The sequence below is a fragment of the Sturnira hondurensis genome, unplaced genomic scaffold (assembly GCF_014824575.4).
Source record: "Sturnira hondurensis isolate 20B ecotype Veracruz unplaced genomic scaffold, ASM1482457v3 Scaffold0022908, whole genome shotgun sequence".
NCBI classification, from domain to species: domain Eukaryota; kingdom Metazoa; phylum Chordata; class Mammalia; order Chiroptera; family Phyllostomidae; genus Sturnira; species Sturnira hondurensis.
In genome coordinates this window covers 99,316-114,600 of record NW_028095539.1, presented here as the reverse complement: position 1 = coordinate 114,600, position 15,285 = coordinate 99,316, and the positions used below count along the sequence as shown (strand labels likewise).

General features: G+C 40.5%; 1 protein-coding gene across 1 annotated transcript in view; it reads right to left on the bottom strand.

Moving 5' to 3' along the window:
• Positions 1-13,659: 13,659 nt before the first annotated feature.
• Positions 13,660-15,285, bottom strand: part of LOC118980314 (olfactory receptor 1361-like) — a 36,474-nt gene continuing 34,848 nt past the window's right edge. The window contains exon 2 of the mRNA XM_037036886.1: positions 13,660-14,599. Coding sequence (XP_036892781.1) covers positions 13,660-14,599 — 940 coding nt within the window. The remainder of the gene's footprint in view (positions 14,600-15,285) is intronic.

Genomic DNA, 15,285 nt, shown 5'->3' with positions numbered 1-15,285 from the left:
TGGTGGGATTGCAGACTGGTACAACCACTATGGAAAACAGTATGAAATTTTCTCAGAAAACTAAAAATGGACGTGCCTTTTGACCCAGCAATTCCACTCTTAGGAGTATATCCTAAGAATCCTGAAACACCAATCCAAAAGAACCCGTGCACCCCAATGTTCATAGCAGCACAATTCACAATAGCCAAGAGTTGGAAGCAACCTAGATGCCCATCGGTCAATGACTGGATCAAAAAACTATGGTACATTTACACAATGGAATTCTATGCTGCAGAAAGGAAGAAGGAACTACTACCCTTTGCAACATCATGGATGGAGCTGGAAAGCATTATGCTGAGCGAAATAAGCCAGGCTGTGAAAGACAAATAGCATATGATATCACCGTTAACAGGAATCTAAACAAACCAAACAAGCAAGCAAAATACGACCAATGACAGTCAAATATGGAACAGGCTGTCAGGGTCCAGAGGGGAGAGGGGAGAGAATCATAGGGGAAAAGGGAATGGACTCACATGAACAAGTATAAAGGACACATGGACAATAACTAAGGGTGGGGGGTGGAAAGGGGAGGGAGGTGGGGAGCACGGGGCAGGCGGCGGGCAGGGTTGGGAATATAAGACAGAAACCTGTACTTGAACAAGAATTAAATAAAAATTATATTTAAAAAGTTTATGTAATCCAGATCCATTGCTCTGATTCAGTGAAGACATCAGAATACTAAGAAGAACACTGATTGAGCACTAGCCATGTTCCGGCCACTAGATTCTCTTAAGTGGTAACTCTGTGCAGAGGTGCTATGAGTATCTTTACTTTAAAGATAGATGTAGAAGCTGAAGTTCAGAGAGGTTAAGAAACTTGCCAAAGGCCACACCTTAGGAAATGAAGTAAAATTGTGTGAGTCAGAAGCCTAAGATCTTTCTTCTGCTATGCTGCTTTTCAGTGTTCACCAAACCACATTCTGACTCTAGTTCAGCTTCCTGCATATTTCCAATAAGGAGAAAATGCACCTTCAGCAAATCCATTCATTCATGCATTCACTCGAACCTTATTAAGATATAGCTGATGAATAAAAATTATATATATTTAAGTATATAGTGTGATGTTTTAATATATTTAATACATGATTACAGATACAAGGTAAAATGATCACCAAAATCAAGTTAACATGTCCATCATGTTAGAAGATTTAAATATTCAATTTGACAGTTATAGTTCATGGCAAATGAGGGTATTTGGTATTTGGGCTTATGCATCAATCTTTTGTGAGTGTGATTGATGTGAATCAGTCCACTCCAGTCCCGTGCTTGGGTAATGTCCCATTTCTACACTGGTGAAGCTAAAGTCTCAGACCACGATTTTTGCATGAGAGGCCCAGATTCTTTTCTTTCTGGTCTGTCTTTTTCTCTCTCTCCCCACCCCCATCCCTAACTGCAGCTAGATCCAGATTTGGGAGCTTTTCATACAGCAGAAAATACAGTGATATATTCTGTTACATTTTTTCAACTGTATCACCTTTACAGTGAGAATTGCAAATAAATAAATGAACATTTATTATAGTTTTCACTTTTCTTGATCAAGGGTAAATTAACCTTCAGGAATCTCATTAGTTACTAGAAGCATAAGCATAAACAGTGACACTGATCCCAGATGAAAATGTACAAAATGAATTAATATTCTCAGAATTCTGATATTCTGGACATATAAACTAATAAAACATAAAACAGTTGGTTTTTGGAAAACGGTATGTCGTATGGTTTCAACCTTTTTTGTGACAGATGGTCTGACACTCTGGCCAAGGGTCTAAGCTGGAGGAATGTGTCACAATCATGTGGGGAGCATTTCCTATTCTCCCCCCAAAATGGAATTCCCACTGTATCTGCACACTTAAAACCACTACATTAGACTTATCTGTGTGCTTTCAAGGAGAATATTCAGGTTGCATAAAGAAAAAAATCTATCTTTACTAATAAAATTTTAATTTGCCTTCTATATCAAACTTAATAATGTGCTTGAGTAATTCATTTAGCTTCTCTGAGCTGTAGTTTCCCTCTGTGGAGATAACTGAGTCTATGTCATCATAGGCTGTTGTAAGGTGTCTTGTTGCTCACATCAAGAAAATATCAATGCTATTTCTTATCATTAATAGCCAACCCTTCATGATTCTGTCTCCATCAGTCTATCCAATAGCACTTCCCCAAATGACATACCACTCAACATTCTTGCCCATGAATCCACTTACGGTCCTCAAACAACTCATCACGTCCTACCAGCATGCTTAGCTGTTCCATCTTCCTGAAAGTCTTCTCCTTTTCTCCACCTGGCAGAAGCTCAGGTGTCAACACCTGGGGCTGTTAGAGTTCATTGCTTTATCTGCTGTGCTCCCGCGGTCCTGTTTATGGGTCTCTGGTAGAACACTTGATGCACTGCCTTATAATTTCTTACTTATCTCCATTACACTGTGTCCCTCAGTGGCAGGGACTCATCTTTATTCATCTAGTATTTTTCTTAGTACATACTTGGTAATTATCTGTTGACTAAATCAGTGGATGGGTGGGCTATAAAATGACATGTTAAGCTATGATGAAACTAGGTGGTGATACTGTTTAGTTACTAGCATTTCCTTTTACTTATAGAGATAGTTAATAAAACAGATGACTATTATGTGAAGATTTTAGGTTGCCTAGCATACATTCTAGTATAGAAGGTGTTCAAAATTGTGAAAATGAAAAAAAAGTATTGCAGATGTTGTTTTTTATTTTTTAGTTACTTTATTATTGTTCAATTAAAGTCATCTGCATTTTCTCCCCACCACTCCCCTTCACCCCATCCAAACCCACCTGCCACCCTTGCTTCCACCCCCCCTACCTTGGTTTTGACCCTGTGTAAGCCTTTATAGTAGTTCCTGAAAACCCATCCCCCCACTCCTCCCTCCCCCATCCCCTCTAGCTGTTGTTAGATTGCTCTTAATTTCAGTGTTTCTAGTTATATTTGTTTGCTTTTTTTGTTGTTGATTATGTTCCAGTTAAAGGTGAGATCATATGGTATTTGTCTCTCACTGCCTTGCTTTCATAGAGTTGCAGATTAAAACCACAATGAGATACCACTTCACACCAGTCAGAATGACCATCATAAACAAACCAACAAACAAGTGTTGGAGAGAATGCAGAGAAAAGGGAATCCTAGTGCACTGTTGGTGGGAATGCAGACTGGTGCAACCACTATGGAAAACAGTATGGAATTTCCTCAGAAAACTGAAAATGGAACTGCCCTTTGACCCAGCAATACCACTGTTGGGATTATACCCTAAGAGCCCTGAAACACCAATCCAGAAGAACTTATGCACCCCAGTGTTCATAGCAGCACAATTTACAATAGCCAAGTTCTGGAAGCAACCTAAGTGCCCATCAGTAAATGAATAGATCAAAAAACCATGGTACATTTACATAATGGAATTCTACACAGCAGAGAGAAGGAAGGAGCTTCTGCTCTAGAGACATTATGCTAAGTGTGGATGTTGAATTAGTGATCAATTGTGCATTTTCACAAGTACTGGACTCATGGTTTGTTTATATCTTACATTTGAACTAAATATTATTTTGTTTTAATTTAAAAAGAATGTAGAGAAAATGAATGCTTGGCACTCAGATTTAACATGAACGTATCTTCACATGCCCCTTCCCAGTGCTGAAAAATGTTTCTCCAATTCTCTTGCATTTACATATTTGAAAACAGCCATCACAACCTGACATGCTCCATCCACATGTCAGGCCCCTCTCAGGAGTACATGGAGGTTTTAGGAAACTAGTTTCAGGGACCAGAGGGTCAAATTCATAATCTGGGGGAATAGTCCTCTGGATCAAAGCTACCTTGCCACCCCACCCTTTAGGAACCAAAGGACATTAAGTCAACTATTTTATTGATGAATGAGTAAAAAGATCTCAAAGATCTGCTGTACCCTGTCCCAGTTCAGCACTACAACTGATGCCAAAAACAGGATTCCTGGAACTATGGATCACTCTGCTTTTCCTGACTAACTGGGAAAGGGGGCGTATAGCCAATAACTTACTGTTAGTCCTGAGTTGGGCCAAGAATTGCTCCTTATTTCTTCATGTTAAGATAGCTGTTTGATTATCCTGTTGTCACTTCTCACTTGTCAAGACTGAAGAAGTTGTATTTGATGACCAGATGGAAAGACAGCATTTCCCCCTAAATTTAAGGCATAAAGGACCCTGGAACATGGAATCCTCATCTGCTCTAAGGAAGGAGAAATGAGAGCAGGGTATTCTCAGTCCTCAGCCAGCCAGCCAGCCTGCCTAGGATTCCAAGAAAAACAAAGTTATCTACCTGCAGTTTCCGGCACAGTCCCCAGAGCTCTCTGATGGAAGTTTCAAAGACATCTGGGAATACTGGTCCCTAAAATATTGATTGTGAGAAAAGCCTTGCTTCATTGCCCAATCCCAGTCCCCAAACTCCAAGTGAACTGCTCTGTGATTTTATGAAGTTCACGTATCCTGTCTAGACTTTGGTTTTCTCAGGTAGATAAGTCAGAAAACAACATGTTCTCTCACACTAGAAATCTTAGAGTTAACATTTTTGTCATTATGGAGCATATGAAATGTATCTTACTGTGGTTTTAATGAACACTTCCCCAGTTGTTAATGATGTTAAGCACATTTTCATCACTCCTGTATCTTCTTTATAAAAAGAGTCTGCTAATTTTTATCGTAATGATTGTCTTTTGATAATGATTTGTACAAATTTTAATTATGATTTAATAAATATGCTCTCTCATTTTTAGTTTAAGCCTTTAAAACCCCCACATTTTATCAAGATATTTGACCATCTTCAACTTCCATACATCTTGCATTATATCCTATTTTAATGTAGGTGTATTTTCCACAAGTCTCTGTGTGGCACACCTACTGAGTCTTTATATATCTAAGAATATAATATGTCTCTACATTTGAATGGCAATTTGCTGGGTATAAAATATTGGGTTCAAAATATTGGTTTTATGCATTAAAAATATTTCAGTGTCTTTATACATTCAGTGTAGCTATTAAGTCTGCTGATTAATGACTACTGTTCCTTTGTAGGCAAACTTCCCTTTCTCTCAGATATTTGAGAGGCAAGGAATTTCCAGAGCTTTTTACCCCGAAGAGGACAACCTGAATGATAAAATGTTGCCATTGGCTGGACCAAATCATGGTAGCCATTGTTGAAGATGTTTAATTGGGGCCAGTTGTTTCCGGGGGCATCTTCCAATGCCAAAGTAACTGCCTGGGGTTTAGCCAGTTGTGCTGATGTGCTTGTGTTCCATTCTTGATCGAGGATGTCCCAGCAGTCCTCCAGTGGGCTTGACTAAGTAAAGGGGGCAGGGAAGACTTAGAATTTGCTGGTGCTCCCTGAGGAATAGCTGCCAGACGTCAGTGTCAGTGGTAGTCTGCTCAGGACTGGTGAGGGCTTCCCCACTGGGGTGCTCGGCAAAGTGATACACCCATTGTATCATACCATTTTTCCTCAATAACTGATGATCTTCTTCCAAAGTTTTCCATTTGGTGAGGCATGTGCATTAATGACTGCAGCAGCAATGTGGGCTATTCTTTGTGCCATGAACACCCAGTGGAGCAAAAGAAAGATCAGAGACGAACCTGTGAATGTTTGGTTGGGTGGATCTGGCATGCCCATTTCCATAAGTGAAATGAATCCTTTTAATACTCGAGAATATGAGGGAATTCAATGTTAACTTGAAAATCACAAGGTATGCCAGCCAAATAGCATATCTCAGCAGAAATTAAAGGTAATTCTGAGCCAGAACTATATAGGTGCAAGAGCCATTTCATGCATACCTTCATTTGCTAGTTGCATAAAGTCTTCAATAGATTTTGAATTTTCAATCAAGTTAAATATTGGACCTCTGTTTTAGTTTTTAGCTGTATTGTTATTTTTTGAGTTGTTATAGGACATCCTTAAAAGGGGGCTTCTTTACCCAGTTCCTGGTTGTAAACTGCCTCTTCCAGGTAATCTTACTTTCTGTCACCAGGATTAGGGAAATACCCCATTATTGCTGCTGTATTTGCTTTATGGACCCAGTGCCTAAGCTGGTAGGATGGCAGCCTTTTAGTATGCTGATATGCCATGACCCTTAAGAGGACCCCCAGTCACTGCCAGCCCTTTTATACATAAGCCATCAGAGCCACTTTTCTGAATTGTTTGTGCTGCAAGGCACCATGTTTTCCCCCTATTACCCTTAGAGTCTGGGTCTTTGAATTAACTTTTCCCCCAATATCACCTCATAGAGCAACAATAGACTTCTTCCCTAGTCCAATTCTCAACCTAGCTTTCTGCCCCCACATTCTATTCCAGCTCATGATCGTCTTCCTTATCCTCATGGGGTTTCTCAGTTTTAATATTATTGTTATCATTTCCTAGATTTTTGGTTGATTTCGGTTTCTCAAGGATTGTTTCGGTGGATAGAAACCAGCTGTCTAAGCTAATCACCCTTTTAGCAACAACCTGAAATCCAAAGGATCATAGAAGTCTAACAACAACCCTTCCCTCAAGGTAGCAGGGCCTGAAAATCTTTTGGCCACGTTTGGAGCCAAACCTTTACTTCTGGTCTTGGCCTCCTTCTGGCACAGTTTCCAGTTTTCTGAGAAGATACCTGAGAGCAGCCATCACACCAAGATTAGAGAGACACATGCATCCCTGGGCACAGATGCAAACACATAGATACATTCTGTACTCTCTCCTCTTGTGCTCCTGGTTGAGCGCTGGCCTAGGGAGCCAAAGTATGCAGCTGGAGCAATTACACCATGTTTGTCTCTGAGGATCAGCTAGGGGAATTATACTCCAGAGGCCCAGAACCTAGAAATAGTTCTGTGACAATGTGCACATTTGTGTCTAACACCCACCACTGTAATCTGGACTATGGCTCTGTAGCTGGCTCAATGGAGCCAGCAGGGCTGGGTCCTTTCAACCTTCTCAATTGCTATAGGCTAAGAAGAGCCCTGCATGCTGAAGCATGATCCTCTGAGACCAAAAGGGAGAACACAGGCACAGGGTGGGTTACTTAAGTGGTGAATGCTGTTTAGGCCAGATCAATAAGGTGGGTGCACCGAGAAAGGGGCAGATGCAGTCAGTGTCCCTCTGTTCTGGCCCAGACATCCTGAGATGAGCAGTGGGAACTATTCCCTTACAGAGCACAAGTCACCTATGTCTGCCTCCTGGTAAGGAAGAGGTTAAGCTCAGAGGTGAATGTGCTTAAGGACTTGGGAGATAGCTTCAGAGTCCACACTGTATATACTCTCTTCTTTGTGACTTTGTGCAAGTGACTTAATATCATTGAGCCTTGTGTAACTCATCTGGGATGTCAGATAATAAAACCATGTGCTTCATACAGTATTCAGTTCAATGCTTCAATGTATAGTGCCTTGGGTTCAGCAAATGGCAGTTCCTAATGCCTGTATGCTATGTAGCAAGGATGGAAGTAGCTGGAACTCACATTCCCACTAATATCTACCACTTTGCTGTTGTGCTTTAATTTCTTTGCCTGCTTACTCTCCCTTACCAGGTAAATTGAGGAGTAGGGAAGAGTTAGGGGAGACCCAGGAGGGAGGGTGTAGGGACTTGTATAGTCTAATCTCCTGAATAAAATATGATTATGTCATTGAGGGCCACAAGCATTACTTTTTCAGCAAGTTTCCTGTGTCTCTTTTTTCTTTATCTATAAAGAATGGTGGCATGAACAGAATCTAACAGTCCATTGTCACTGAGTTCTTCCTGTTGGGCCTCTCTGAGAGCCCAGAGCAGCAGCCTCTCCTATTTGGCATCTTCCTGATCAGGTACCTACCTGATCACTCTGTTGGGGAATCTGCTCATCCTGGCCATCGGCTTTGACCCTTACATTCACACCCCCATGTACTTCTTCCTGGCCAACCTCTTTTTTGATGATGCCTCCTTTTCTTCCACCACAATCCCTGAGATGCTGGCAAACATCCAAACACATAGTCGGACCATATCATATGGTGGGGGCTTGGCTCAGGTGCAGTTTTTCATGATAATTGGTGTACTAGATGACTTCCTCTTGGCCTGAGGGGTGTCTAGACTATGGCCTGCAGGCTGCATGCAGGCCTATCAATGCAGCCCAACAAAAAATTTGTAAATTTACTTAAAACCTTCTCTTTGCTCATCAGTTTTTGATAGTGTTTATGTATTTAATGTGTGGCCCAAACTTTTCTTTTTCCAGTGTGGCCCAGAGATGCCAAAAGGTTGGGCACCTTGGGAATGATGGCCTATGACTGCTGTGTTCACTAACTGCAGGCCCCTTTACTATTCCACATTCATGAGTCCTCTTGTGTTTGTGCTCCTTCTCATAGCATGGTGGATTCTCTCTAGCCTCACTGCCCTCTTACACACCCTGCTCATGCTAGCCTTTCTTTCTGTGCAGGCAGCACCATAGATCACTTCTTCTGTGACATGCTCCCTCTGCTGCAGCTCTCCTGCTCAGACACCAGCACCAACCAGGTAGCCCTGTTCACTGTGGCCTCCATGTTACTGGCCCTTGCTCCCTGGTTATCCTGATATATGCACACATCATCTCCACCATTCTCAGGGTCCCATCTGCCTCTGGCAGGCAAAAGGCCTTCTCTGCCTGCGAGTCCCACCTCACTGTGGTCTTCTTGTTCTATGGTACAGAAGTCGGTGTTTACTTCTGTCCCCATTCACCACACACAGGGGTTAAGGATAGGGTTGCAGCTGTATTTTACACAGTGGTGACTCCCGTGCTGAACCCCATCATTTACAGCCTTAGGAACAATGATATGAAGACTGCACTAAGAAGGCTTTTTGGAATTCACAACTTTCTTCTTAGGGACTGCCAGAAAATCAAACTGTGTGGAAGTCCAACAACCAAGGATTTAAAGAAGAAACATTCATTCATATGGGTAAGAGGGGCCAAGAGGACGCATCATGGCATGGCCAAGCAGTAGCAGGTGGCGGTAGTGGTGGTGGCCTGTGGAACGGAAAGTCCTACATTCACATGCAGTGGATGAAAAATGGGAGGGACAACTGGGGAGAGATTGATCCCAACCCCCCAGGCCAGATGCACAGCCCAGGGTTCCGGCACCAGAAAATAAAACCTCATAACCTATGTCTGTAAAAACTTATGGGGGGTTGGGGCAGTGTAATAAACTGCCAGTCTCTCAGGAGAGTCTGTGTGAAGGGTCCACAGGGTCCTAGAACATACAAAAACCCACCCAGCACCAGGGTAGCAGCTAGAAGGACACCAATCACTTCAGGAAGTGGAGGAAATGAGTGGAAATGAGGCAAGAGCCAGGCAAATGGCATCGTTCCCTCCCTGACCCCTACCGCTCCCCCATATACAGTGCCACAAAGCAGCAAAGTGGGTTGTACTGCCCTGGCAATACCTAAGGCTGCACTCCTTACAGTGTAATAGGTGCACCAGCTCAGGGAGTCAAAGAAGCTCTACCTAATACGCAGAAACACAGGGAGGCTGCCAAATTGAGAATACAAAGAAATGCAGCCCAATTGAAAGAACGGAACAAACCCTGGAAAAAAGAAATAAATGAAATGGAGATAGCCAAACTATCAGATGCAGAGTCTGAAACACTGGTGATCAAGATGCTCAGAGAAATGATTGAGTATGACTACAAAATAAAGGGAAAAGTGAAGGCTATACAAAATGAAGTAAAGTAAAATATACAGAGAACCAAGAATGAAGGGAAGGAAGCCAGGATTCAATCAACAATTTGGAATGAAAGGAAGAAATAAGCATTCAACTGGAACAGATAGAAGAAAGAATAATTTTTTTAAAATGAGGAGAGGTTTAGGAACTCTGGGACAGCTTTCAATGTACCAACATCTGAATTATAAGGGTGTCAGAAGGAGAAGAGTCAGAGCAAAAAAATGAATACTTATTTGGAAAAAAAAAGAGAAAGAGAACTTACTCAATTTGGTGAAGAAAAATAAGCATACAAGTCTAGGGAGTTCAGAGAGTCCCAAGCAAGTGGAAACAAAAGAGGGTTACACCGAGACACATCGTTATAAAAATGCCAAAGGTTAAAGATAAAGAGAGAATCTTAAAAGCAGCAAGAGAAAAGAAGAGTTACCTATGAAGGAGTGCCCATTAGACTATCAGCTGATTTCTCAAAGGAAACTTTGCAGGCTAGAAGGGATTGGCAAGAAGTATTAAAAAAGATGAAAAGCAAGGACCTATATTACTCTGTATAACAAAGTTGTCATTTAGAATGGAAGGGCAGATAAAGTGCCAACCAGACAAGGTAAAGCTGAAGGAGTTCATCATCACCAAGCCATTATTATATGAAATGCTAAAGGGACTTATCTAAGAAAAGGAAGAAGAACAAAACTATGAATGGTAAAATGACATCAAACTCACAACTATCAACAATAAAATTAAAAAAAACAAATTAAGCAAACAACTATAACAAGAACAGAATCATAGAACTGGGAGATCACATGGAGGGTTATCAGCAGGGAAGGAGAAGAGGGAGAATGGGGGAAAGGTGCAAGGAATAAGAAGCATAATTGGTAGGTACAAAATAGACAGGGGGAGGTTAAGAGTAGTATAAGAAATGGAGAAGCCAAAGAACTCATATGTATGACCCATGGATGTGAATTAAGAGAGGGATTGTTGTATGGAATGAGAGTACTTTATGGAGGAAGATAAATGGGAGGAAAAAAATGGGACAACTATAACACATAATCAATAAAATATACTTAGTGAAAAAGAAAAACACAATACTAAAAATATTTATGGCTTTCCACATATTTTATTGTTATTGTTTTTTTGAAAAATGTTTTAATTTTTATATTTATTATGAATAATTTTAGATTCACAAAATATTGCAAAAATAGTAAAAAGCATTCTTATCTACTTTAAAACAAGCTTCCTCAATTACTACAGTGCAATTACCAAATCAAAGTGTTACTGGTAAAATTCTATTGAATAATCAACAGGCCTCATTTAAATTGTGTTGCTTGCCAGTCATGTCCTTTTTCAGGTCGAGGATCCAGTCTAAGATCACACAGTGCTTCTCACTGTTAAAATTTCCTTTAGTTTTGGGTAGCTCTTCTGTCTTTCAAGACCTTAGCACATTTGGAGAGTCCTGGACAGTTAGCGATTTTGTAGAATGTCCCTCAGTTTGGAGTTGTCAGATGTTTCCACCTTACTGAACTCAGAATATACCATTGTGACATATCATGAAAGTGAAATTATATCCTTATGTCATATCAAGAAGTAAATAGTGTTGGCATGTTTGATTAATATTGATGTTTGTTTTGGTCTGTTGGTTAAAGTTATGTTTATCTTTTTTTGTAATATATACTGAAAATATCTTTTACAGTGTGCCAACTGTCTGTTATTTTGTTTATAATGTTTCTTTGCCATGACGAGTTTTAAATTATATATCAAATTTATCAAAATTTTGAATGAAAGTTGTTTTATTCACTGAAATTGAAGAGGAGTTTACCCGGTTTCCTTCTAGTACTTGTATGACAAATGGCAACCCATTCGTCTCAGAACATTTATTAAAGTTGCAGGCAGTTTCCTGACACCAGAGTTTCACTCACTAGGAAAAGGTTAGGGTGCATATGTCACCTTGTGCATTTAAAATGACAAACATTCCCCCAGCTGGTGTGGCTCAGTGGATTAAATGTCGGCATACGAACTAGAAGGTCGCTGGTCAATTCCTAGTCAGGGCACATTCCCAGGGCCTGGGTTGCAAGCCAGGTCCCCAGTTGGGGGCATGTGAGAGGCAACCAGTCAGTGTTTCTCTCACACATCAGTGTTTCTCTCCCTTTTTCTCTCCCTCCCCTCTTTCTAAAAAAGGAACAAATAAAATATTTTTTAAAATAAAAAAATAAAATGGAAAATCTCAAGCTTCTCTTTGAGACGGATGTGAAAAGGAAGAGAAGGGAAGGAACAGTATTAGAAGGGAGAGGAGAGGAAAAAGAGAAGAGAAAATTGGATATGATTTGTGTTTTAAGCAGTATTTGTACATTATAGTATATGTATTGATGCTCTGCTAAGGACTTTGTATGTGTTATCTTTTTGAATTCTCACAACAGCCTTAGATAATTACTGTAGTTACTATTACCATTCACTTGTTTATATTTTGATACTGAGATTCCAGGGTGTTGATAACTTGCTAAAGGTCATACAAACCATGAATGGTAGATCTAACACATTAGCCCAGGTGTTTCTGACTCCAGCATATGTCTTATTTTCATTTAAAAAAACTAGTTTAAAAACTTGAGTATGTCAGTGGGAGCTCTGTAGAGTCACAATTATGTAGAGAAGAAATCAACAGAGTGCAGTGCATTTTCTAAAATTTCTCCTGTATGTTACTGAAAAATCCTCTGTGGGTTGTTAGGATATATCCTTAGCAACATCCCTGGGGGAGATGCGATAATGAAATTGTTATATTTTCAATAATGCAATAGTTATCTTTTTAAACAATTTTGTTAAATTTATTGAGGTGACATTGATCAAAAATTGTACAGGGTGGTGCAAAAGTGGGTTTACAGTTGTGAGTACACTAAACAGAGTTATTTATTACTTATTAATTGTTGTATTTTTTATACAAACAACTGTAAACCTACTTTTACCCCACCTTGTATAAGTTTTGAAGTGTACAGTTCTATCAGACATCATCTGTATATAGCATTGTATGTCCACCACCCAAAGCAAGTCTCCTTTCATCATCATGTATTTGACTCCCTTTACCCTCTTTTTTCTTCCCCCACCTTCTTCCTTCTGATAACCATCACACTGTTGTCAATACAATTATCTTTTAAAATAGATCTAAACACAGACTGTTGGCATAGTGTTAAAGAATGATGGTTTAGTAGTATAAACTTGGTGAGAACCTCAAATAATGTGGCCTAGGCACCCTTCTCTTTGATCATGTGACTTGATTCCTAAATCATTTCAAAATATCTAACCAGAGACTTATGCTCAAGTTGGGGCATGCTTCCTTGTGGGGGACACCAGAATCTCCGAGTTTATTTACTCCTCCACTTTCTAGTTTCTTATTTGCCTTGCCTCATCTTCAAATAATTTGCTAGTATTGGAAGAAGTTATTGATTGGAACTGTGTATGTGAACACTGTGAGAGAAGCAAAAAAAAAGAAGAAGAAAGCTAGCAATTGAGAGAAGTATGTGGATTCATGTCCATTTAAGCATAGAGTAACTATTAAATGTATGCATTTCGGAATCAATTATCTGTGTTCAAATTCTGACTTTGCCTCTTGTTAGCTATGTAACTTCAGGCAAATAATTGAACCTTTTTGAGCCTCTGTTTTCTCTTCTGTGCAATGCAAATATTTACCTCAGAGGTACATGTTGAATATTGTTGAAGGTAATGAAGATCTACCCATAAGACCTGGAACAAGTACATTTACATATTTATATAGATAGTTTTTCTTCTAACCCTTTCCAAATTACCACATGACAGGGAATAGTTTATTACATCCTTTTATGGGTGAGGAAATTGTGGCCCAATGAAGTTATTTAATTTGCTCTAGATTAGAAAGCTAGCAAGTGGATATAGATACCAGGATAAATCTATCAGCTGATTTCCCCTGACTTCCCCAAATGAAGTCTTTGGCCTCATGAAGATCACAGTGCCCTTTGGCTCAGAAGTCTCCCCAGGGCACTTTTCATGTCTTTGTTTCTCAGGCTGTAGATGAATGGGTTCAGCAGGGGGGCCACCACAGCATACATCACAGCTGCAATCCTGTCCTTGCTGGCAGAATCATCAGTGGAGGGAATGAAGTACACCCCAATGGCAGACACATAGAACAAGCACACTGCTGAGAGGTGGGAGCTGCAGGTGGAGAAGGCCTTCCACTTCCCACTTGCCGATGGGACTCTCACAATGGCAGCCACAATGCGGACATAAGAAATTATGATTAGCAAGGGGATCAGGATGGTTAATGCCCCTCCCCAGTATATCAGCACACATTGGTTGACATAAGTATTGGAACAGGAGAGTTTCAACAGGGGGAGAAGTTCACAAAAGAAGTGAGGGATAATGTTGTCTGAGCAGAAGGATAGTTGAGCCAGGAGAATTGTGTGGGTTAGAGAGTATGAATGAGAAAGGATTAGGGACATGACCACCAGCAGGATACAGTGTCTGGAACTCATGACCAGGGTGTAGTGAAGGGGGTGGCAGATAGCCACAAGCCGGTCATATGCCATAACTGCCAGGAGGAAAACATCTAGACCAATGAACCACAGGAAGAAGTAGATCTGAGAGAGGCATGCAGCATAGGTGATGGTGTGCTTGTGGGCCAGGATGTTCGCTAGCATCCTAGGGACTGTGGTAGATGATAAACACAGGTCTGTGAGGGAGAAGTTGGCCAGGAAAAAGTACATGGGGGTGTAAAGGTGCGGATCAGATCCAATGGCCAGCATGATGACAACATTGCCCAGCAGGGTGACCAGGTACATACTCAAGAAGATGCCAAAGAGGAGAGGCTGCTGTCCCTGCTGCTCAGACAGGCCCAGAAGGAGGAATTCAGAGACACTGAATGTGTGGTTTCCTGGTTTCATGCCGCTGGTATAACTAAGGAATACAGTGGAGGAGGGAGCTTCAAAAACTTTTTTTGCCCTAGTACTGTTTTGATGAAAACAAAGGCATAAAATAAAGATGGAATCAGGATGTTAATAACTGTTCATGATCTGACCAAAGCTTAACTCTATGAGTAATTATTGTGTCCCTTTTATTGATGAAGGAACAGAGAGTCTCCTAGAAAGAGACAGAAGTAAAGTTTAAATCTGGAAATTCTGACTTTAAAGTCTTTGATCTTATAGTCTTCACTGATATGGCTTTAATGAATGAGGCACCCAAAACGAATTCATTTATTCATTCCACATTCAATGAGTACTTAGTATGTGTCAGTCCCTGCTGTAAGTACCAGAGAAGCAATGGTAACAGATACAGTAATGTTTCTGCCCTTGTGTAAATAATATTCACATCAGAGGAGTCATGCATAAGCACACAAACAAAAAAGTGCTAAAATAAAAACAAAATATGATGACTAGCAGATTACTTTAAATTTGTTGTCAGCAAAAAAACTCACTATGAAGGAATGGATAAGTAGGTACCAGCAAAGAACTGGATGGAAGAGTGTTTCAGATACAAGGAACAATAAATGCAAACATGGGATGAGCACAGGCATATGGAGGAGAAAGGAGACAAGTGTGGCTGAAGTGTGGTGAGCAAAGGAGAGTGGTAGGAGA